The 25,405-nt window shown below is 32.8% G+C and overlaps 1 protein-coding gene across 3 annotated transcripts; it reads right to left on the reverse strand.

Annotated features, from left to right (window-relative positions):
• Positions 1 to 790: 790 nt before the first annotated feature.
• Positions 791 to 22,251, reverse strand: LOC115883729 (zinc finger protein DZIP1). 3 transcript variants are annotated; one of them, XM_030902138.1, is made up of 9 exons: positions 22,089 to 22,251; positions 21,775 to 22,034; positions 21,495 to 21,721; positions 21,205 to 21,437; positions 15,159 to 16,038; positions 14,980 to 15,079; positions 14,746 to 14,920; positions 9,416 to 9,576; positions 791 to 1,653 (listed from the first exon to the last, which is right to left on the reverse strand). In XM_030902138.1, exons 3-9 carry the CDS (start codon positions 21,598 to 21,600, stop codon positions 1,248 to 1,250), a joined length of 2,061 nt encoding a protein of 686 aa, XP_030757998.1. In that variant the 5' UTR covers positions 21,601 to 21,721; positions 21,775 to 22,034; positions 22,089 to 22,251; the 3' UTR covers positions 791 to 1,247. The 3 variants fall into 3 exon arrangements, with proteins under 3 accessions (XP_030757998.1, XP_030757997.1, XP_030757996.1); XM_030902137.1 differs by lacking the exon at positions 22,089 to 22,251 and having other exon boundaries at positions 21,887 to 22,079; XM_030902136.1 differs by lacking the exon at positions 22,089 to 22,251 and having other exon boundaries at positions 21,775 to 22,079.
• Between the last annotated feature and the right edge of the window lie 3,154 nt (positions 22,252 to 25,405).

Genomic DNA, 25,405 nt, shown 5'->3' on the forward strand with positions numbered 1-25,405 from the left:
TGATTTTAAACATATTTAACCTTTACAATAAATGCCTTTTTTTGGATCCAGGAATCCAAAAATGAAATAAAATACCGGGTGTTCCATAAGAAAAAATATAAGTTTCGTATGAATCTTAGTTCTGAAACACTCTGTATATTTCAAAATAATTTTAAATTGTGCACATTGCCTCCTCACATATACCCATAAAATATTTTGTTTCTACATCTTTCCGTTTTCGTATAATCAACCGAGGCGAATGATGTGCGCCACCCTGTATACTAATATACCAAATCTCGTTTTGTTTTATCTGAAAAAAATAAAAAAGTTATAGGGGTGAGCAGGGTTCGGAAGTAGTTAATTAAGACGTAATTTACCTGAATAACTACGTGTAGTTTTTCTTCAAAAACTACGTCTTCTCCCGTTCATTAACTACATGAAAACTACGTTAATAAACTATGTATTGATATTATGAATAATTTTCATTTGTATGAGGTGTAACAGAGATAATATGATGTAAATATTATATTTAAAGCCATATTTCTTCTGTTTTCTTAAATACATTGTGTGTTTTTAAAGCTTCAACTTATTATAACCTCACCTCAAACCTTTGATTTTTGGAAGTTACATACATTGGTTACATAAACTACACCATCTACATAAACTACATTAACTACATGTAATGTAGTTTATGTAGTTTTTAAAAGTAACATGTAGTTTTCCGAACCCTGGGGGTGAGCCGCTTTTGTGTCGCATCCGGTATAAAAACATCCGGTACAAAAAATACACATATACGAAAGTATCTTTACACTTTATTACTTTACAATAACACATCTTTTTTAATATCAAATCCTATACATCTTATTATATCACTGCAATAAATAGAAAAATATAACCCATTCGATAAAAACGACGTCGCTGTATGCTTGGAAATTACGATCTATGGCATTTTTGTAAAAATATATGATGATCGTTATTGCCACGTGGTTTTTTTTTCGATCACAAGGTACCTAATTAATATAAACTATAATATTAATAGTATGTTTGTTTTGGTTTTGTTAGAGTTGGGCTTTAGAAATAAAACTTGCGTTGTCTGTATTTTTGCAGAATTATGCAACTACAACCTTGCTGATAATTAACCCTCTCTGTTATTAAGTAAAAACTGTAACGAAATAAGAAATAGGCAGGAGTATCATCCAGAATTAAAATTATATCATTATTTTTATATTATTCTGCTTTTCATCGGAATTTTCATCAAAATCATTTTGTCAAAGAAACAAATTTGGATTATTGTCTTCTAAATTACCATCAAAAATTGAACTTGCAATACTGGTTGTACTTCCACCTGGTTGTACTTCCTTTTGTTGGTTCAATGAAGTAGTAGTCAACTTAACGTCGTCACGAGCTATGTCGAATATGACCTTTTTCTTTGATAACGAACCAACTGATGGAAAACTTTTTAAAACTCCTTTCTGTTTGTCGTTTTCATTTTTCGCACTGCCCCCAGTGGCTGTCAAATGTTTATTTTCCAGATTTCTTGACTTTAGTTCGGTTATTACGTTAGAATAAATTGTGCTAGGACGAAAATTTTCATTGCTGCGTTTGTCGATATCATATTCACTATCCGAGTCTGTTTCATACAGAGCTCTATTATTTATTGTGACACTAGCCAGACTGAAACAAGAAAAATATTTAGAAGAGACAATTAATTAATAGTTGTAAATGGGTCATTATTTTGGTGGTCCATTATTGCGAGAAAATCGAATATCGTCGTTGTTGACAAAGATATTAAAAAATGTTTAAAATAAATGTTGCACGGTTTAAAAAGATGCATATCTTAGAAATATTTTCTTGTATAAAGGGATCCCAAAAAAAGTAAGTAATTTTTTTATATTGCAACCGCCGCAAAATTGAATTTATCTTAAAATTCGCATATAATAAGAAGAAGATGTGAAATGACAAGAGTGGCAGTGCGAAAACTCTCAAAGATATGGCGAGACAAAAACATATCTAAACACTTAAAAAAAAGACTTGTTCACTGCCTAATATTTCCTATATTAATGTATGGCTCCGAGTCCTGGACGATGAGACAGTCAGAAATGAAAAAAATTGACGCAACTGAGATGTACTGTTGGCGACGAATGCTCAGAATTCCCTGGACTGCCCGGCGAACCAATGAATCCATAATCCAAGAACTGAACATCACAGAACGCCTCTCAACTTCTATACAGTCACGTATACTTAAATATTTCGGTCACCTTATGAGGAGGGATACGGACTGTATGGAAAAACTCATTATACAGGGCAAGGTTCCGGAAAGAAGACCAAGAGGCCGCTCGCCCTCCCGATGGATAGACCAGCTATCAAAAATCACCCACAAGCCACTGCACACGCTTGTACATGAAGCACAAGACAGGGAATTATGGAGACAAACCTCACCCATCACCTGACCACTACATTCCTTTTGTAGGAATAAAGACAGAGAGAGAGATATACTACTAGGATACTTTTTTTAGCGACTATTTTTTGTTTCGTTCCCATACTAAAAATTTGATGGAAATGCTAAAAAAAATTCCCTGAAAATTTGAGCCCTTAATATTAATATTAAGTAAAGATTTAAAGTAAATATTAACTTTATTATTTTTATTTATTAATTATTATTAATAAATAAAGTTAACGTCTCCTTTTTGCTGCCAGGGCTAATGTGGACGGGGCCTACTTTGTTTACGCGGAATCCGAACCGCGGTCCTCAGCCATATCATGGTCAATGGCCTACCGACTTGCCAAGTGTCTAAATCGACTCTTACTCACGAGATATCCGATCTCATCCGGCCTCGAACCGGCGTGAATGGGCAGTGAGTGTCAAAAGATTTTACACTTTTGCCTTTTTTGGACAACAGCACGATACAGAGTTTCGAACCGGTCACTCGTCTATCCACTAGTATCGCCCTACGTCGTTTAACTTTGGTGTTTTAATTAATATTAAGTACTCGCCCAAGACATCTAAAGATTTTCCATTTAAAATACACGTATAAACTTTCATTGCCGTTTTTTAATTTCTATAGCTCAGTGGCATTCTATAGTATTATTTTACTCAATGGAGGGTTTTTCTCAGAATTGAACGCTCTACAAAAGTGTTCATTGCGGCTTACCCCTAAAGGATGATTCACGGTACACCGGACCGTACCCGAGCCGGGCACGTTCCGTAAAGTAGACACCGAGCCACGTCCGGGCCTTCAATATATGCAACACCGAGTGGACAACGGGCGACAACGGGGATCATGTCCGTGCCGATTATATTCTAGAAAACAGTGTTGCCGCAGTGGTACATTTGTACCAAATTTGATACTTTTAATTCTATTTGGTACAGTTGTACTACATTTTCAAATCCAGGATGATTCGGTCAGGGCCGGCGGAAGGAAAATATTGAGACCGGGCGAGTACCCTATCTGGCGCCCCCTCCTTAACAGTTATTATAACTCTCTTTTTCCTTCAGTCCTATACTTTAACTATACAAACTAAGCATATTTATGCTACTTTAACAACAAATTTTCACTTAAAGGTACTTCAAAATTCTTCTCTTCGATCAATCATCTTAGTCTGCGATTGTTGTTTTTTCTACACCGGTCTCGAAAGTGACTCACTCCTATAAATTTTTGATTTTTTTTAGATAAAAAAACGAGTTCTGGTATGTTCGTATATGACATATATTAGGTTTGATTGACGTATTCAATGGTTTTTAGTCACTTCCTGTTTGACCGGAAATGACTAAAACTTTTGATTTTTAAATGCACCCTCGGTATATTTCTACCTTTATTCCAAAAGAAAATGACATTCTGAGTAGAATGGCATATCATATGTCAACTTTTGACATTTTCGCTTAAAAAAATCAGTAGTGCCAGGGCTGTGTTAAAAATAAACAAATTATAGGGGGAGAAACTTCTGAGACGCACTCGGTATATAGAGCATAAGAAATAGAATTCCAACTTCGGCAGTCTCGTTCTGGTATAAGTGATCTTTGAAAACATAACAGTATTTAATTGCAAGCAGTTGCATTATTTTTTATTATATTTTATTATTAAGAATTTAAGAAAAATTTCCTTTCTTTTTCACAAACAATTACATATTTAGTGCAGAATCAGTATTATGATCAGACGGTTTTGTCGGTTGCAAAATGAGGATCAGCCAATGTTTGAGATGCATTTCTTTGTGAGAAATTTTTCTTTGTGTGATTCCTCTAATGAGAAAATTCTACGATTTTGCTACCATTTTCAGTGTATTACTACATATTCAATCCGGAACAATCAAAACCCCCAAAAGATTAATATCTTTCCCACTACTATTAATAAATTAATTTAATTAATGAGGCAAACTTATAAGTTTTTTTTTTGATAATAATGATATCGGGATCCTTTTTAGCTTCTTGTGAATGAATATTTGCCGCATATAACTTTAGGGCATATCAGCCATTAATAACAAATAAAGGGTGTGTGTAGAAAAAGGGCAATTTTGAGCGGTCAGTCTAAAACTGTTAATTTTGCTGGCTCTTGACCCAAAACAGTTTGTTTAGAAATTTATAAAAACGAGAATTATAGAAAGAAGGATTATTTACAAAAAGTTGCTAGCTTTTGAGTTATAAAAATGCCACAAACAAATCCGATTTATATCTTTATTTTTTATTTAATTTTGTTTAATATTCTTCCACGAAAATGAATTCGCAAATCCCAGTTTCGGATAGAGCACTCAAAAAACATATAGAATAGAAGAAATCAAAACTATCCCAAAGCTTTCGTGCTAACGATTTTTTTGAGCATAATTTCAGTAAACTATAAAGGATACATCTAGGATACAGTATAGTGTTTATAATGTTTAGTCAGATATTCTTCCCTATGTGGTGTGGTATAGTATTTTTAATACCTATTTAGAGGTACCAGCCGTTTTAGTAACTTAACGTATGCGGCTTCTTGAACCATCTGAACCCGCATGAAAAACTGGAACTTTTAGTGCTTTGGACGCTTTTTGAATTGCCTTAAATTGAGATCCTAAATCGTTTTGAAAATAATTTGCTACATTAAGTATAAGTATTTTGGATTCATCAGAATATCGCATTTTTATTATTTTTATATCTTATTTTACATTATGACATTAACATGAAATCAAAATTTGACGTAACTTTAAAAACGTGACATCTAACAAATTAGTTATCGACGTTCCTTTTTGTTGGTAATTTTTTGTTTCAACTGATTTATTAATAATAAATAAGGATGGTGTTATTCTAAATGGGTATTAAAAATACTATAATAGCTAATGTGTTAATATGGAAATTGACAGTACCGATTAATTATTGAACTGGATATTCGTTACTATTTGTTTAGATTACTGTTTTTAAATATTTTAGTTGCTGCCGTGGCGCCCCTCGTTACAGGCGCCCCGGGAGGCCGCCCGGGTCGCCCGGCCCTTCCGCCGGCCCTGGATTCGGTACAATAATTATTTCCCACGCGCACCGAAAATGAATAGATATTTAATAATTATCGTCGTTGATATTGCATTAAACGCGCTTACTGATACCATTCGGAGACAATCCGCATTAATTAACGACGTATTATAAACGTTGTAATGTCCATAGGGTTGCCTATATTAAATAACCCGAAGAAAAGATTTAAAAATTTGCTGTTTCTAACATGCTTCTATATTTGCGTTTTTTTAAATAAAATTTAAGTTATCAAGTAGAAGAAGTATCGTGTGTAGTATTAGAATTACTTACATTTCTTCAACCTATACATACTTATAATTGGGTTTTCTGAATTTCTATTTCATGTTTTTCGTCTCGATTTGTGTCTTTCTCCAGGAAGTTTTTTTATGTAGAAATTTATGAAGAAATTCACAACGACCAAACCGGTTAAAGTCATTTGTAGATGTATTTTGTTGTGCTTTAAAAAATTGTACCAAAGTGGTACATTTTTAGTTTATAATGTGGTACGCGCTAAAAGTTGGGTGCGGCAACACTGCTAGAAAACAGTCGCTATAGGCCCCTAGACGAACGAAGTATTTAGCCGCGGCGGCTCATTTATGTTTGCCGCAACGGGGCCGGAACGTAGCGGATCCGAGGAAAAATGTACACCGACATTTCTTGGACGGGGCACGGACGCGTTCCGGCGAAGCTCGGACCGTGCTCGGCTTAGCATGAATGTATAAGTTACAGAATATACTAACGAAAAGAAGCCCAAGTTCCTTGTAATAAATCGGTTCCATTTTCGTAACGCCATCTCTCGACATAGCTGACATTATAGGTTAGCCAAAGGGGTGCGGAGCCGGGGGAATTGTAAAATACACTTTTTTATTTTAATTATTTTTATTCGCTATTTGCAATTTTATTTTTAAAACATATTATGTGAAACAATCACATAATATGTCTTAAAAATAAAATTACAAACGGAAACAAAAGGAATTAAATAATCTGAAAATCTACAAAGTTTATTGATAAAAAAGTTAGGCTATGCAAATTGATAAGTATATTAAGTATAACATCTTTGGTATAACATTGTTAAACAAACATTAACAAATCATAACATATCAGATCATAGAACTAAAAAAAGTACTATTACATAACAACAGGTGATACAATACTTCAAAATTAATTTTAACATAATATCAAAACCGAAAAATCAAACTGCAAACACAACCACACTTATCACAACAGAAATTAACACACACTTTCGCGGCAAATGTCCAAGAAAGACTGATCATTCTGATTGGTCCTGGTTCGGTCGTAGCTCACATCGTATTGTCGGTAAGCAAAATCCCTGTCCAAAAATTTTGACGATCAGCGCCATCATCCGTCATAATTGGGAAACTTTTGCTGGAACTATTTTTAATATTTCACTTACATGGCCCTGGTACAAGTATAAATAACATTTGACAATGTTTGGCCGTGCCTTCACCGTCGCACGGCTCCGGCCCGTCACGGTGTACCGTGAATCATCCTTAACTCGCTCTAACGGGGTAGTACGGGCCACTAAACCCAATTTTTTCATAAAATTCTTGTTTTTCTGCCATTATCTCGTCAATGACAAGAGCTGGAGAAAAAATGCGAAGAACAGTTTAGGAAATTTAATTTCCTATAAAAAAGGTCCATTTCCTATAAAAGAGTCACCCATAATTGGCTAATTTTGCAAGATATTAGTCGTTAACGTTTACGTCGTCGCTATTAGTCAAATTTTTTTATTGCAAAAATGCCTCAGAGATTTAACCAAAATGAACAAGAGCTCATTGCTAAGCTTATAAATTATTTGTCTTGAGAAAGAGACAGTAGAACACTCTTGCCCGTGGACGTCGTTTAATAAGTAAGTACAATTAGTCCAATCAGTGGGGGGCCATTATAGGCCTCTACCATACATAAGGTGGTGTACAGCTGGTTCCAATAAAATTGAATACGATTTAAAACATATTTTTATTATTTCGGGCAATCTATTCTATGATACCAGTCCCCCATTTCACTACTCATGTCATACTGACGTTCTGAAAAGTTTATTTGCCACTTTGTCAAAAGCAAAGTTGTTTTATACAATGTCACAATAACCTTGATATGTCAAAATACTTGACGCCATAAATATACACTGCCCAAATATTCGAAAAAAATGTGTAAAGAGTCGTATTCATTTTTTTTGGAACCAGCTGTACCTAGTAGTAATTTTTTAATATGTTGTTAAGGTTTAGGTCTTGATGAAAATCCCAAGTTTTCGACCTTGGGGTGCGACATCTCGAGCCGCCATCTTGAATTAAAGATACAAAAAGCTGTATTTTTCAAAATATATCCGCAGCGGTTAATCTTACGATCAAAATGTTAGAATAAAAGGTAGATATCGATATTTTTTCGATATATCAAGTATAACGAGACATTCGGAGATAACCAAATCAATATTTTGGATGGAGGATACCTTTTGCACAAAGTTGTATGGCACCGTAATGGTTCATTTGCACACATTTCCGAAAAGTACGTTCAATATGTACGAAATCACTACGGTTCACATGCAGTCGTTGTTTTTGATGGATATCCGAGTGATGGAGCCAAAAGAAATACCAAGGCCGCAGAAGGACTTCGCCGATCGAAGAAGCATTTGTCTGCAGATGCTCTCTTCGATGACACAATGCCCGTTCAAGTTTCCCAAGAATTATTTTTAGCCAACAAAAACAATAAAGACCGTTTAATTTCGATGCTCACCAAAAAAATGGAGCAGGCTGCTATTACCGTCAACCAGGCGGAAGAAGATGCTGATGTGTTGATTGTCAGAACAGCGATTTCCTTGTGCCCAAAATTTGATGTTGTTTTCGTAGTTTTGCTGACGGCATTGGCACCGTCTCAAGGCAACATCTACCTCCGCAAACCAGAAAAAGGCAAAATTACCGAAAGAATATATTCAGCTAATAGTTTAAAACATGAAAAAGTAGCTGATAACATTTTGTTTCTCCATGCTTTTAGTGGCTGTGACACGACATCGTCAATCTTCAACCAAGGAAAAATTAAGTTTTGTTCGCATCTCCAGAAAACAGCAGGACTCAGTGACACCATTGGTATTTTTAAACGTCAGGATGCAACACCAGAGGACACCGCAGATGCTTGAACACGCTTTCTCGTTGCTTTGTATGGTGGCAACTTAGAAGAAGATGCCTTAGAAGAAATCCGCTACCAACGTTTTGCTAGATCTACCACAAAAAGTAAATCCAATCTTGCTTCATTGCCACCAACGAAGGATGCTGCGCGGTATCATTCTCTCAGGAAATATCATCAAGTCCAGAAATGGGGTATCGAATCGAGAAAAAAACCTGAAGACTGGGACTGGAAACTGGGCAGCAATGGGCTTGTTCCACTCACCATGACAAAACAAGCAACACCCAACAACTTATTGAAATTCATTTTTAATGGATTTAACAATGGAAGAGCAATATATTCCCATAAGCACCGATTACGATGATACCGAAGACAATACTCAAAACGTTAAATGCAAAGTGTAATATTCCTATGAAAATTGATAGCGTTTTAAAATACTACAGCGAGTTGCTGATGCTTTAGAAATAGGAATTTCAACAGTGCAAAGGAATGGAATTAAAGGGATCGTAACTGGTCAAGAGTTCAAGAAAAAATAAATTAATGCTGAAAAAACGGAACTCGCTCAATCAATAATATAGAAACGTACTTAAATTTTTCTAAACAATATGAACTGATCTCAGACACATCCTAAAACTTATATTTGACAAATAATGATGATGTAACGGCGAACGATGGGTGAACAGTCTTTACATACATTATAAATTTGAGTTCAACTTCTCAGGTTTACACTAGTATACAGCATTGAACACAAATTTATAATATGTATAGGTAGTAGAAATTTAACTTTTAAAATAACTATAATAGTTTAAAAAAGTAACCAATATTTACGTTTGTCTCTTTGGTTTGGCTCTACATGTAAGTTTAATTATATTTTGGTGATCTGTCCTTTTCTGTCCATTTTTAAAATTTGCCTTCTTTTCCTTATTTGTACAACGATCTTCTATAGTTTTCACAATTGATTTCTTAATCCTCTCAAAATCTGGATACATCTGTAATTAAACAAAGATAAATTTAATTTTTGAAGAGAAAATTCCAATTTTTAATCAATTGGTACAAGAAATATTATTATAATTAATATATGTATATTAATAAGTGCAACAATATATTAATAAGGAGACGCAATTGAATTTGTAATCGAACATCTTTCAATTGTTTCAATGTTTTAAATAAAAATTAGGCGGTTTAACCGCCTCAAGGGCTCTTATTTGTGGTTGACTGGTCAGCGATGCTTCACGGTGGAGTTTTCAATGCATCCCACAAGCCAATTTTTTGTCAATGTAGTTTTTTATGAAGGTCTCTTTTACCACGTTGATGTCCTGAGGTAGGAATGAATAAATTCCGAAAGCTTGACAATTAACAAAGTGTATTAATTCTACTTTAAACCCTTCCGACTGCAACCCCACTAGTTCCTAGTTTTTCTTTCACTAGTCAGTTGATACTATACTGTCTGCTTATCCATATATTTTTTTTTCCTTTCTTGGGTATGAGCTTTTATAATAAATTGAAAGATGGAAAACTTTTTTTATGCGTCGTTATGCGCATTTTTTACGAATAATTTGGTACCACATACGATTTTGGTACCACTCTCTCGAAAATTCTCAGAGAGTATAAAATTGACTTAGTGCTTGTCCAGGAATCTCATCTAGCGGATGAAGACCAAGCTCGATTCAGAGCTATAATCCCCGGCTATGACATAATTGGCATTACTTACCATGACATTTACGGCCTAATAACATATGCTCGCAACGATATTGAAAACGTTAAGTTAATATCTACTTCCAGCAAAGATGACATCTACTCGATCGCTGTTACAATGGGTGAAACGCATATAATAAATATATACAAACCCCCCGCAACAGCATGGCCACGCCATATTCTCGATACCTTCCCCTGTCCAGCTATTTATGCAGGCGACTTTAACAGTCACCATACCAGCTGGAAATATAACCATAATAATCCCAACGGAGAAGCACTCGTCGAGTGGGCTGAAGTGCATAGTCTCCACTTAGTATTTGATGCAAAGGACAGAGCATCTTTCAGATCTGCTGCGTGGAATAGAGAATTCAATCCGGATTTAACATTTGTGACTTGCGATGATAAAGGGCAACCGATCAATATAGCCAGAAAGGTACTTGATGATTTTCCCAAAAGCCAGCACCGTCCCATATTGCTTGAGGTGGGCACTCAAATACCTGTTATAAGATCGCTCCCCAGACCAAGATGGAACTTCAGAAAAGCCAATTGGAGCCAGTATAAGGAGGAACTTGAGAACTGCATAGGTAGAATTCCTCCCAGGTATAATAACTACCATAGGTTTATCGGACTTCTTAAATCAATTGCTAAAAAACATATACCTAGAGGTTACCGAAAAGAATATATTCCAGGCTGGAATTCACATAGCGAAGATCTGTACAAAAATTTCCTGCGCAGCAAAGACCCTGAAATTGGAGACGAACTTCTTCATTCTCTTGACGCAGCCCGCAGGACTAGGTGGATCGAAACAACTAAAAGTCTGAATTTTCAGCATTCCAGTAGAAAGGGTTGGAGTCTCCTTAAAAAGTTAGGTGCTAGTAATCCGGTGAAACGCGAGGACCCTGAAGTCAGCCCAAACCAGATCGCTAACAGAATAGTCTCACTATCTAGAGCTCCTAGAGACCGAGAGCACACAATGAAAATTAAAAGGGAACTACGCAATTTAAAGGCCAATAGCACCGAAGAATGCCACCTTTTTAGACCTTTCGATAGAGAAGAGCTAACGGAAGCCCTAACGAATATTAAAACGGGAAAAGCGCCGGGGTTTGATGGAATTCATAACGAATTTCTCATTAATACAGGACCAAATGTAAGACAATGGTTCGCAAATTTCTTTACCGATATATTAAATAATAGTGCGATCCCTAAAGACATGAAAAAAGCAAAAATAGTTTCTGTCCTAAAGCCTGGCAAACCTAAAGATAGGCCAGAAAGTTATAGACCCATTTCCCTTCTTAGCTCTTGCTATAAACTCCTAGAAAGGCTAATTTTGGAAAGAATAGTGGGAAAAGTAAACAACTGTGTGCCAGCATATCAAGCAGGATTTCGACCAAATCGTAGCTGTACAGACCAGGTAATGAGCCTTACAACACATATTGAGGCTGGTTTCCAAAGAGGACTGAAAACATCAGCAGTCTTTGTTGACCTGACTGCCGCCTATGACACAGTGTGGCGGCACGGCTTGCTGTATAAGTTCCTGCGAATAGATCGAAATATAAAATTAGCCAAGTTACTTAACACAATGCTGTGCGACAGACTTTTCCAGGTAATAATGAGTGACAAAGCCAGCAAGTTAAAGACATTACAAAATGGATTGCCACAAGGTTCCGTACTTGCTTCAGTTTTATTTAATTTATATATATCGGACATGCCAGTAACGCAGTCTAAAAAATTTGCTTACGCTGATGACTTAGCTTTGGTAGTGAGTAATAAAAGCATGGAAGCTACTGAACAGACCCTAACCAACGATTTGGAGATTTTGGGTGATTTTTATCGTAAATGGAGACTAACACCAAACCCCAGCAAAACAGAAAGCACCTGCTTCCACCTAAATAATAAACTAGCTAACAGGGAGCTCACAATATAATTTAATGGTGCTATTCTCCGACATAATCCAACTCCAAAATACCTAGGAATCACACTGGATAGAACTTTGTCCTACAAGGCGCATATAATCAACACCGCAGCAAAAGTACGGACAAGAAATAACATTATTGGAAAACTATGTGGCACAACATGGGGTGCGACAGCAGAAACCCTCCGAGCTTATTTTATGTTATTTATTATTTATTCTACTACTGATAGTTGTATAAAGGTAGTAAATCTAGATGGAAATTGTGGCAGAACTTAAATTAACAGTGACACTATCGCGATTTATCGAAAAAGACTCTAAAATAGTTGGTTGTGTAGCGTGCGGTAGATCTCGGCAAAAATGTGTGAAATAATGGAACAACTTTTCGCTAGTAAGTGACTATATAATATACATACGTGTAGTAAACCGATCATTTATGAAATTCACTTAAATTAACTAAATTATATATTTTTCTTGCATTTTAGCTTTTATTTATTACTTGTCAAAGATTAGATGTCAAAGAATTTAGATACGTTAATTTGACTTACCTGCTTCAGTAGCGTATCGGATGTTTGTGGTAATAAATACTTATTATAACATCTATTTTTATTAGAATTATATATTTTTATAACAATTTTAATAACTACCAACATTTATTCACAACGTAAAATAAAACAACAAATTATTGAGTCTACCCCACGTCTACCCTACATCATAGTTTTACATTTTTTAAATAAAATTAGAACGACACTGATAAACCGGAATTTAAGTCGGCCATATTTGAGGCCCATCGCGGTGTACCTAAGATTTTTGATATGCTCCTTCCTTAGTCTTCTTATTCAAAGGTGTATACCCTCGGAGGAAGAACATCTGTTGTCAGTGGAGGAAAGGCAATACCCCGTCCCCCCTACAACAGAAAAATTCATGAGGGGTTATAGACTGTGTGATGAGTTATGACTCAAGGAAGCGGGGCATAATAGATCTTTAAGGTCGCAGTGATTAACCCCCCCTCCCTCTCTAATTCTACATTCTCTTTCTACAGTGGCGTCTGTCCTTTTTTACAGGTAAATTTTATTTTCATTTTCATTTTTTGGATGTCATCTATCGAACTACGGTAACTCGCTGGACAGACTAATGTTAACCATAGTGTGGAGTATATACTAAAAAAAATAGTTGTTTAAATTCTTTAAATTACGGACAATCCATTTAGAGATTGGGACGTTCGTAGTTGGAATCGGAGAAAAATGCTATTTAGGCTGTAACATAGGATACAAATTTGTACCATACCAATTCTTACAAATTCATATGACCAGTGTACAGGGTGTCCCATTTTCGTTCGGGGTACGTTTTATGAGGGGTTTATGAGAAATATAATGGCGCGATTTTCACATCATTGTGCTGCCTTTTTAATGAAAATAGTGATGACCGTCTTGGAGCGTCGTAACTCGGGTCCTATGTGAGCTAGGTGGCTGAAACTCGTAATGTATACGTATGTATGTGTTTTCATGATATTTTGACAACGTTTCGTGCACTACGAAACCCCACCATCAATGAATAAAATAAAAAAATCGTCAGCTTTAAATGAAATCTGATATGTCGATAGATTGGTTTCAGGCCTAAACGTAAGCTGTGCCTAAACTTACGTGACGACACGTGTCACTGTGTGACATTTGATAACACCAATGACTAAAGAATATAAGGACATGTAAAGCCCCTATACGGGTTGCAGCAGAATCTGTGACCTTAGAGACCTTTCTTTTGGTGGCAAACAATGAGTCATCATTTGGTCACCAGCGACAATTTTAGCGATTTTTAATAGTTTGTGTGTAGTAAACTTTGTATAAACTTTATTACAATGGTGACTAGTTGTTCAGCTTTCAAGTGTAAAAGCAGCAGCGATAAGAAAGAGCCGGAGTTACGTTTCATAGGTAAATAAACAGTCCACTCCAACTTTATAGCGTTTTCTTATTGAATTCGATAATTATTCTTCAATTTCAATTATCATCTATATGAACTCGATATGTGCTATACGTCGATACTAGTTTTTTAACCTTTTGTTAACATTTTAATACGTTTTTTTCGTAATTAATTAGTTTGATACACCATAGCCGTAGTCAAAACAATTATCAAAAAATATAAATATTGCTTCAAACAGCTAGGTTAAGAAAAATATGTGCCACGGCACTGCTTGGTGACATCGGCACAATTTGCTCTCGGGTGTTATTTGTCCTTGGATTCTTTAGTCATTGGATGACACCCTTGACGTTTCGAGCCGATGCCTCTAAATGGACGTCAAGATTCATCAGAACACACAGAAACTAGCGTGGAATAGCCAATAACCAAAATTTGATGTCGAATAAAGTATTCGATTTTTTTTTATTAGTACCTATTTTAAACCGGCCGCCTATGTTAAAAATTGAAATAATGCATTTTGTTTATGAAAATAAATATAGAGTATGTTATATTTTCAGAAAGCTCATAACAAAGCAAATAAGATAAAAGTATAGTATACAGGTATCCCATTTAAAAAAACATAAGTTTGAGTCTTATTTACCTGCTTTAATAGATATGACTGATGATTTACTAATTTTGATGTTGTCGCAAAAGTATTTTCAGGAATAGCACTCCAATTTTTTGAAATTCCTATATTTTGTAATTGTTTTAAGAGTATATAGTTAACATTTTTTTTAAAACTCTGAGCATTGAAAGGTTTGGTTGGAACTGAACTCCTAAAACAAATAATATTGAAATCTATATACTGAAAAAAATAATAATAATTATCTATTACTCTGGATTTTCATTTTTTTCCAATTCCATATTGGGTACTTCTGAAATTTGAGAGTCAGATGTACTAGAAAAACATTCTTTTTCGTAAGTCCTTGATATTTCTGTAGACAGAATACAGTTAGCAATAACAGCTATTATTGTAAAATTGACTTAATTTTTGTTCAATATTTTTATAGATACCTGATTTTATTTCCTGGGATTCTGTTTTTGGTATTATTAAGTCTACTTCTGGCCCTTTTTCATGCTTCACTTGTTTGATAAAGGTATCTTCATTTTTACTAACACAAGTAAATTTTGTTCTAGGTTTAATTTTTGGTTTCTCTGAAGGTATTACTTCTTTTTGTCTGAAAACATCTTCACTTTCTACTAAAAATTCCTGGTTATTACAATCTGTAGTTTTTGAAGTTTCATTTAATTTTGAACAAAACATTTGCATTTGTCCTTCAATATTAGCTAATGTTGCAGATATTTTTTCAACAATTATACTTTCAGAAAAATTTGATTCATTATGTACATTGGTTTTACTAACACTGACAGTTTGGTCATTGCAAGGTTCGATATTCTGTAAAATTGTATCAGTCTGAGTCATGACATCGTTTTTTACAGTAGCCAATAATTTTCTATTTTCAAATAAATTCTTATTGAGTAAAGTATCAAGTATTTGATTAATGTTCTCCTCATATGAGTCTTTCTGCATTTTTAGATCTTGAAATTCTATAATAATTTGTTCCCTAAATTTCTCAAATATTTTAAGAAAGTCATTTTCTGAGTATTTACTGGTTTGCTGATGCTGGCTATTTTTTTCTTCCAATAATTTTTCTGTAGTATTCAATCTTTCTTTTAATTCTTTAATCTCTAAATCTATTTTGTCAGTATGAAAGTTGGACTGCTTGGTATTGACATTTCCATGCTTCCTTTGCATATGAGAATTTAAATACTCTTCAGCAGAAAATACCTTTAAACAGATATTGCATTTAAATGTTAATATTGATTGTTGTTTAATCAAGACTTTAAGTTGTTCTTTTAGTTCTTCAATAAAAATGTTTAATTCCTTCATCTCCTACAAATAAAAATACTACATGTTCAAAAATAGATGACGTCAAAGCTGACATAGAAACTTTTTTTTCATTAAATGACGGTACAGGGTGTCCCATTTTTGTGTTTTACAGGGTTTCTCGTTTATGAGTAGAGGTACAAAGATGCGATTTTCACATTACACTAGGTACTCATTTTTTGAAACTAATTCAGTTGCGTAACTAGTTTTTTGCTGGGAGCTATCATTCTTGAAATATGATCCAAATTTATGTTTTTTTTTAACTGGGATACTCTGTATATTATTTTATTTGCTTAGTTTAAGGTATAAGCACAGATTAGGTATCCTATAAGTATACAGATAAAAATCTTATCCCTAATTCGTGGTACGAAAATTGTTTTTTATGACGATGAGCAAACTAGTAAAATTTCCTGTGTGCAAAAATAAACTCGCGCTTAAATAGCGTAATAACCACTTTCATTTGAGACAGTACTCCGGGCCGGTCACAAGGCCGCACAGTAGGCAATATGTCCAAACTAAGTTGCAAAAAATAACATCCACAGTTAGCATTTATGGCAATTACATTAGATTGGAAACATATTAGTTAAGAGGAAACCACATAAAACTAACAAAAAAACATATTCGGAGTCTCTTTCGAGGGGCTGTAAAACGAACTTTGCGCAAAACCTACATTTTCAGTTAATTTGTGTCCAATAACTGCCTTTTTTCTACAATTTTTTAAATAGTAGGCGTTGCATTCAAGTGATACAGTATTATAACAATTGTATCGGACGACCTTAGCTTACTGTCAATAATTATTGTAAAAATGTCATAACGTGTTTTACGTAGATTCCCGGTTGCGGTAAATTTAATGTGAAGGTAAGTAAAAAAGTATCTTTTATTTTGATTTTTTGGATAAAAACTAGGTAAAGGTCAAAGTAGAACATAATCATTTAATGTTTTTTTGATAGTGGCATATATTCTATCTTAGAAAAGTTAAGTCAAAGAAATCATAAAAAAATCGCAACATTAAATTTATTGGAAGCGTAAGCCTCCATGCGTATGTGTATAGTAACATCCTTTATGTGGATACTTCTCATAAATTAATTGTTATAGTAGGTAGAGCTAGAGAAGAACTTGAAATATAAAGTTACGTAACTTTTCTCAAGATTTCCGAAGAGATATGTCATAAATGTCAAATTACATTTTTTGACAAATTGACAAATTTTGACAGTACCTAATTTTTTAAATTAAATGAAATGGATTTTTCTTTCAGATTTAAAAATATGCACTTCGTGCCCATTGCTTCCAGCTGTTATAAAACAAAATATCAGTAAATAGTAGGTGGTCAAATAAAATTTAGATATTTTTAATAGGTTCTGTTATTTTCTATATCGTCATTGTTTAATTCTCAGAATATTGTTACTTATTTAAAATATAATTTGAAAAAAATTGTTCACATATTGTCTGGTATTATTAGAGACCCAACTTATTCAAATGACAAACAATCTTGAATAAAAGTTCGATTGGATTAGTATACAAGGGTTTTCTTTTATACATTGACACCCCTTTATCTTTTTTTATTTGACGTTTCCGAAAACTGTCTCAAATGAAAGTGGTTTTGAATAAATTTGCTAAAAAGTCTATTTCGCATATACAAAGTGGTTCAAAAGTCTGGGCATGGAACAACTATCTTATTTCAAATTAGGTATAGGCTATGCTACAAAAGTAGTTAGGATTTTTAGGAGAAAATAAAAATCAAATAAAAAATTGGGTACTAATTTGAAATAAGAAAGTTAGGCCACACACAGATTTCTAAGATACCCTGTATATGCAAAGAAGACTGTTTTGAAAATGTATTCGAGACCATTAAACTTTATTTAAGACACTTTTTCGAAAACGTCGAATAAAAAAGATACAGAGAAGATGTCAATATAAAACAAACCCTGTATATGGTGGAGGAGTAATAATTGCTCAGTATTTGTCTGTTTCATCTTGGCTCTGCCAAAATCGTAAAATTTAGTGAAATGTAAAATATTCTTACCGCATTTTGATAGCTGTATTAGTCAAAGATGATTTTTCCATTTTATGAATCCCCTCCACCACCCCCAAATACAGGGTATGCCAGAAATAAGTGCAGATATGTTAACTGGTAGTGTAGTTTAACCGCAGAAACACGCCTATGAGGTTTTTTTTTGTGAAAAAAAAATTGAAAATTCTAAAGTTTTTGAAAAATTTTTATAGAATTTTTTTTAGTTTTCAGTTAAAAAACATAATTTCTTGGTAATATGGCAACATAGATATTAGATTAAATTTATAAGAAAGAAAATTCAGAAAAGATCCAGTGGTTCTCAAAATTTTAGCAAAAAATCATTTTTTTTTTAAATTTTCAAAGTAAAATAACTCCGTTATTTTGGACTTATTTGAAAAACGAGAAAGAGAAAATATGTTGCTTTTATTGAGATCTACCACCCCTTAAAATACTTGCACTTATTTCTGAGACACCGTATACTGTATATTTATTTTCATAAATAAAGTAAAAATGTATTATAAAATGTCTATACGTATGTGGCGGATTCATCTATCCAAAAAAATCCTTATGGGTTTTTCGCCACTGCACTGCAAGAAAAATCTACAAAATAAAATAGTTATTTTTTGTAAACACTTCTGCGTTAAACCTAAACGGACGCTGCTTGTCAGAAGTTGTGTTTACAGTAATAAAAATTTGCCTAACAAAGAAAAAAATGCTTAACGTTTCGGAAAGTTTTCTCTTTCCGTCGTCGGAAGCAAAAAAAATATAAAGAATCAAGAAAAAAACTATTTCAAATATTTAAATTGAACTATTCGAGAACACTTTACCATCACTTTACTTTTTAAAACAGATACGTCTACAAGAAATCGTTGACGTTCTGTTAAAATGACATTATATTAAGTTAAACTTCAAAATTAACAATTACTACCTGATAATTACTTAATAAGGTAAAACCAAAAAGCCCAAACTTTCTGTATGATTATTTTTAAATTTTACGTATGTTATGTTTATTTATGTAATGTTCTTTAAAATCAAAGAAGCGATTGCCATACATTACTAACATCTACAGATGCATGAGCAATACATTTATTTTTATTAGATTGAATAGAGGCTATCGCTTCTTTCATTATAATTTTGGCGTTATTAAAATTTATTCTGTACCCTGTGTCCCATGAATGCTGACAAATCTTAGATTTGTGAAAATCTCCTTTCTTAAATAATCTTTATGTTCTTTAATTCTAACATTTAAGGGTCTAGATGTTTCACCAATGTAAAATTTATCGCATTCACAGGGGTATTTGGTATATTACATTTTTGTTTGTTGTTCTTTATTCATTGGTTTAGTATGTGATAAAATTGATCTAAGTGTATTTTGTGTTTTGAAAGATGTTTGTATGTTATATTGTTTTCCTATCCTTCTTATTTTTTCCGAAACGCCCTCGTATGTATGGAATTGTAAGTTGTATATATTATGTATTGTTATCTTTGTGTCTATGATTTGGGGGTTTGTATTTCGTTTAATGTTTTGTCAATAAAATATGGTGGATAGTCGTTTTTTATTAATGTATTTTTTATGTGGTTTATATCTTTGTTTAGTGAAATGTCATCTGTACATATTATTTTTGCCCTATCATATAAACTTTTTATAACACCTTTTTTACACTTATACTGTGATTAGATGTGAAATTTAAGTATCTATCTGTGTTTGTGGGTTTTCTGTAAACATCTAAAATTAGTTTATTTTGAAATTTTGACACTAAAACATCAAGAAATGGCAAACGATTACCTCTCTCTACTTCTAAAGTAAATTTTATGGTAGGTTCGCGAGAATTTATATATTCCAAAAAAATGTCTATTTCAGAAACGTTATGTTGCCATATTGCAAAAATATCATCAACATAACGCAGCCATGTTACAGGCTTTTTTGAAAAACTATTTATTATATTATTTTCAAAATCTTCTATAAAAATATTACTGAACAAAGGAGAGAGAGGTGATCCCATTGCCATACCGAAATCTTGTTGAAAAAATTCATTATTTAATTGGAAATAAGTAGTTTTAACACAAAGTGTCAACAATTCCAAAATATGTACTATCTATGTTTAATTTTGTTCTATCTATTAAATGTGTATCTTGTTCTAATCTATCCCTAACTATTTTAAGTGATTTATCTACCGGTACATTAGTGAAAAGACTAACAACGTCAAAACTAACCATTAAACTGTTAGGTGTTATATTAATTTTTGAATTTTTTTCTATAAAGTATGGTATGTTTTTAATGTATGAATCGGTGTTATTTGCAATCGGATTTAATATGTCTAGTAAAAATTTTGCTAACGGATGGCATGGAGAATTTATACTACTGACTATAGGTCTAAAAGGTATAATATATAACTATTTTATTTTGTAGATTTTTCTTGCAGTGCAGTGGCGAAAAACCCATAAGGATTTTTTTGGATAAAAATGTATTATTTAACAATACAAAAAATCAACCAAAGTGACTGGTTTAAAAGTGGCTGTGTGTGAAATCATTGCACAAGTGCATAAAAAATATCAATAACTCTATTTGACAGAATGTTATCTAAAACATGCACAACTTCATTTTCAATGAATTTTTCAGTTCAGTTTGTTAAGACAACACGATGGACAGCAAACGTTTTTGGTTACACTAAATTAAATAAAATATTCTTGTTTAAACTAGGTTGATTTATGTTAAAAAAGTATAAATAACGCATTTTTTAATTAATTTATAAAAAAAGTATAGAGTATCTTATATTTTTAAAAAGCTCAGAACAAGGCAAAAATAATAAAAAATAAAAGAGGTGTCCCATTTAAAAGAATCCTAAATTTGAATCATATTTCGAAAATGACAGCTTCCAGGGGAAAACTAGTTACGCCACTGGATTCCACGTGAAAAACTCTATGGGACACAGTTTTCAACTTTTCAATAAGTTATATGATAATCAAAATACATAGAGGGTAGAAAAGTGTAACGATTTAAATTTCGCCCTGTATTTCAGGAACTAAGAAGACTAAGACAAAATAAGTACCTGTACTCATAAACGAGAAACCCCATAAAATATACAAAAATGCGACACACTGTACAGTAGTAAATAAAATAATAAATAAGCAAACTAAATAAAATTATATATATTATTTACTTCTTTGTTTTTAGTCAGTTCTTTTTTGAGTAACACCACAGTATTGTCTAAATATTTCTTGCAAAATATTAAGAATTCTACAGCCAACTGACTTATTCTAAACATTTTAACAAAATTTTTATCAAGAATTTTTGTTTGTTCTTCCTCTAATAAATATTGTAAAATATCAGGAATACACTGATCAACAATAGCAACATCTCTTTCTTTTATAACCTTTTCTATATCAACAATACCTAAAATTTTATAGTTAAAAAAATATATAAAAAATGTCTATATTAATATAAACTTACATATTTTATTGTTATTTGGACTATTTGATCTCCATTTCTCAAATGAAAATCCAGTATCCCAGGCCAAGCGCACATAATCATAATGCCAGTTATTTTCCAAAGACATTTTAATGTAAAAACTGGTCAGATATATAAATTTATAATTTGTAAAAAAAACTTTTCAGACTAGAGGATAAGCACAAATAGTATGACCACTCTATTCAACCACCACTATTTAATACCTATATCTAGAAAACAACTCTATAACTAATAAATAAAAAAAATACTATAAACTACTAACTAATAAATTTGATTATCTACCACCAGAAATAATTAAGAATTCAGCCAAATAATCTGCGGATGAAATATTCTGCGGAAGAACGGATAAAAAAACCCGTAAGTGCAATAATTACCATAATGTCTATCTTCAATTTCATTGACCACATCGTGACTATTTTTAAATTCTCCATCAGATATATGATACTCATAGAAAAATTAATAATGTGTGGGCGTTTGTCTTTGGTCTAAGCATATTCTTTGAAATAAATATCATCTCTGAAACTGAAATCTGAAATAATTTGTAAACATCGACTAATGTCATCTGATGACATGAACTTTTTTAAATGTTTGTAAACAACGATGGTTATCCGTTACCGTGGCAACCATACGTAAAGGGGTGCCAACTCCCGCATCTCGCAGTTGAATATCCGTTAGATTCGTATACTAGGGTCGGCATTGGCTTGGTTGCGGATTTTCGTGTGTATACAGGCAGTGGCGGACTAAGCGTGTCGGGGGCCCGGGGTGGCGCAGTTAAATGTGGCCCCGGTCTGTTCCGATAATGATATACTTCTAATGCACATTTTGTAAAAATTGAATGACTTATGTATAATGGTTGATAAAATTGAAGTATTTATACAGGGTACCCCAGGCTGAGCCTGCATTAGAAGTTTCTAGAGAACTACAATATCTAGATCCGAGATTTTGTGCATATCATTGTTTCACAACGAGATCTATCGATTAAAAATATTTTCAATATGGCGGCACTTTCGGAAGTACCGGAAGTTGACAGCAACTTTCTTATTTCAAATGGGTGACCGCATTTTTTATTACTTACTTAAATGCTCTGTAAAATTTTATGAATTTTGATATTAAACACTCTAACCTAACGTTAACCGTTTTTGAGAAAAAAAATATTTATAATTTTTGGAGGCAAAAAACTGCCTGTCAAAAATATGTATATAGCCTAAACGTCAAATTTAGTGATTGCCACAGCCACTGTACCATAAAGAGACCGTAAGATATGTGGCTATCTATGTCAAAAATTAAATTGTCCGAATGTCATAATATAATAATGACCGCAGCTGTCATGGAATTGAGCGATTAAAAACTTATAAATAATTTTTTTTCAAATGGAAATTTGTTACTTTTTGACTATACATGTTCCTGTACCTAAAATTAATCGTTTTTAAGTTATTTAAGATTTAGCTTTAAAGCGTATATTTTTCTTGATTTTAACCAGTAGCCTATGACAGTAATTTTATCGATCATCATTTCCAAGCTAACTTTGCGCTGTCATGCGGTATATTTTTAAAATATCAACTATTAGATATCACTAAAGAACGAAAATACAAGATATATTTATATAAATACACTGCAAAATAAAAACACTAAATCACCACAATACACCAAAACACTTCAAAGTGTTTTGGTGTATTGTGGTGATTTAGTGTTTTTATTTTGCTCTGTAACACCAAAGGTTCCAACCCTCAACTGTAATAAATACACTTTTTAAAATTTTAAGCAGCAGTATTTATAATATTGGAAATTCAAATAATTCATTTTCTGACAGATGGAAATAAATTGTCTGACTGAAAAATAGTGTATTGCTTTATTAAGAGTAAAAATTATACTTTTTTTGACGATGCTGTACCTTTGAAGGACCATCGTAAAGCTATTCCGACGTTACAGGGAGGCACAAAAAGTACATTTTTTCTCCGAATAGAACATACTATTTTTTTTAAACATTACAAACATTTTTTTAATCAATTTCAAACATTGCAAATAATATAAACAGTAATCGAGCAACAATTTGTACACTCGTTGAATTTGACAGCTAATATCAGTTTAATAATATATTTTTGTACTTTTGTGCTTAGGCCAAACAGTGCTTTACTTTTCTGCTTAGGCGTTAAAATTACAAAAATTAATACTTTTGAGACGTTTGAAAAAAACGACGACTTTTTTGCGGAATATATTGGTGACCGATGTGGAAAAATCACACGCCACCTAGAATAATTGTTAATGTTATCGGTATCGGGGTATAGATTTAGCCATTTAGGATAGGACTTTAACTGGAAATAAGTTGGAAATCGTCATTTGGAAATCTGATTTAAATATTGTTTTAAATTAAAATCAAAAAAATCTGATTTCAATCAAAAAAATCTGATTTAAATCAAGAAAATCCAGAAAAGATCCAGCGGTTCTCAAAATTTTAGTAAAAAATATATTTTTTTTGGAAATTTTCAAAATAAAATAACTCCGTTATTTTGGACTTATTTGAAAACAATGAAGAGCAAATATGTTTCTTCTATCGAGATCTACCACCCCTTAAAATACTTGCACTTATTTCTGGGACACCCTGTGTATAACCACTTAATCCGACGCTAGATTTCATGCGCTTGGGAAAATACTTGGCCCTTCTTTCTTTATTCAGTACATGCTATTTTACTCAGCGTATTGACCGTACTCTTCGTATATACCCTTGTTTTCATAATCAAGGGTATACAGGGTGTCCCAGGCTGAGCGTGCATTAGAAGTTTCTAGAGAACCACAATATCTAGATCGGACATTTTTTGCACATCATTGTTTTGCAACGATCACGTTAATCTCTAATAGATCTTATTGATTAAAAATATTTTCAATATGGCGGCATTTCCGGAAATACCGGAACTTGAGCGCAACTTTCTTATTTTAAATGGGTGCCCCCATTTTTTATTACATACTTAATTTCTCTGTAAAATTCTATTAATATTAATGTCAAACACTCTATATCTAATATTAACCGTTTTTGAGAAAAAAAATATTTAAAGTTTCTGGACGAAAGAAACTACCTGTCAAAAAAAATTGTATAGCCTAAAAGTCAAATTTTGTGATCACCACAGCCACTGTGACATAAAGAGAAGACATGTGGCTATCTATTTCAAACATTAAATTGTTCAAATGTCATATAATAATGGCGGTAGCTGTCATGAAATTGAGCGATTAAAAAATTATCATAAACCATTTTTTTCAAATGGAAACCCCCTTTTTTATTTCACTAATGAAAAGGTTTTTCAATTCGTTACTTTTTAACTATGCATGTTCCTATACCTAAAATAAATAGTATTTAAGTTATTTAAGATTTAATTTGAAAACGTATATTCTTTCTTGATTTTATCTAGCTTCCTTTGACATTAAGTGTCAAACGGTCAAACAATTTATTTCCATCTGTCAGAAAATGAATTATTTGAATTTCCTATATTATAAATACTGTCTGCCTTAAGAGTTTAAAAAGTGTATTTATAAAAATACACGGTCCGGCAATAGTGCGTCGGGCATCTGTAGCTCCTAGAATAAAAAACTTGAGAATTTTGTTTAAGTGCAAACCTAAAGTATGTACCAGGATGTATTTCAGGAAAATATTTTAACTTCTATAGGGTGGCTCAAAAAAGCGTGAGTGGACCTGGATGATTTTTTAAATGGAACACCCTGTATATTATTGCATTTTTGGCTTTCTTTCCGATCACTTTACATAACCCTAAGATATGAATAAATACATTTCGATAGTTTCAGAGATATTAAAAATAAATCAAAAATATATATTTTTCTGCCCTTCTTAAAAAATATTAAAAATACAAGAACTGTTCTGAAATCAAAACTATATTAGGCATTTA

Source organism: Sitophilus oryzae, unplaced genomic scaffold (assembly GCF_002938485.1).
Source record: "Sitophilus oryzae breed Bouriz unplaced genomic scaffold, Soryzae_2.0 scaffold_1977_pilon_pilon, whole genome shotgun sequence".
Lineage (NCBI taxonomy): Eukaryota > Metazoa > Arthropoda > Insecta > Coleoptera > Curculionidae > Sitophilus > Sitophilus oryzae.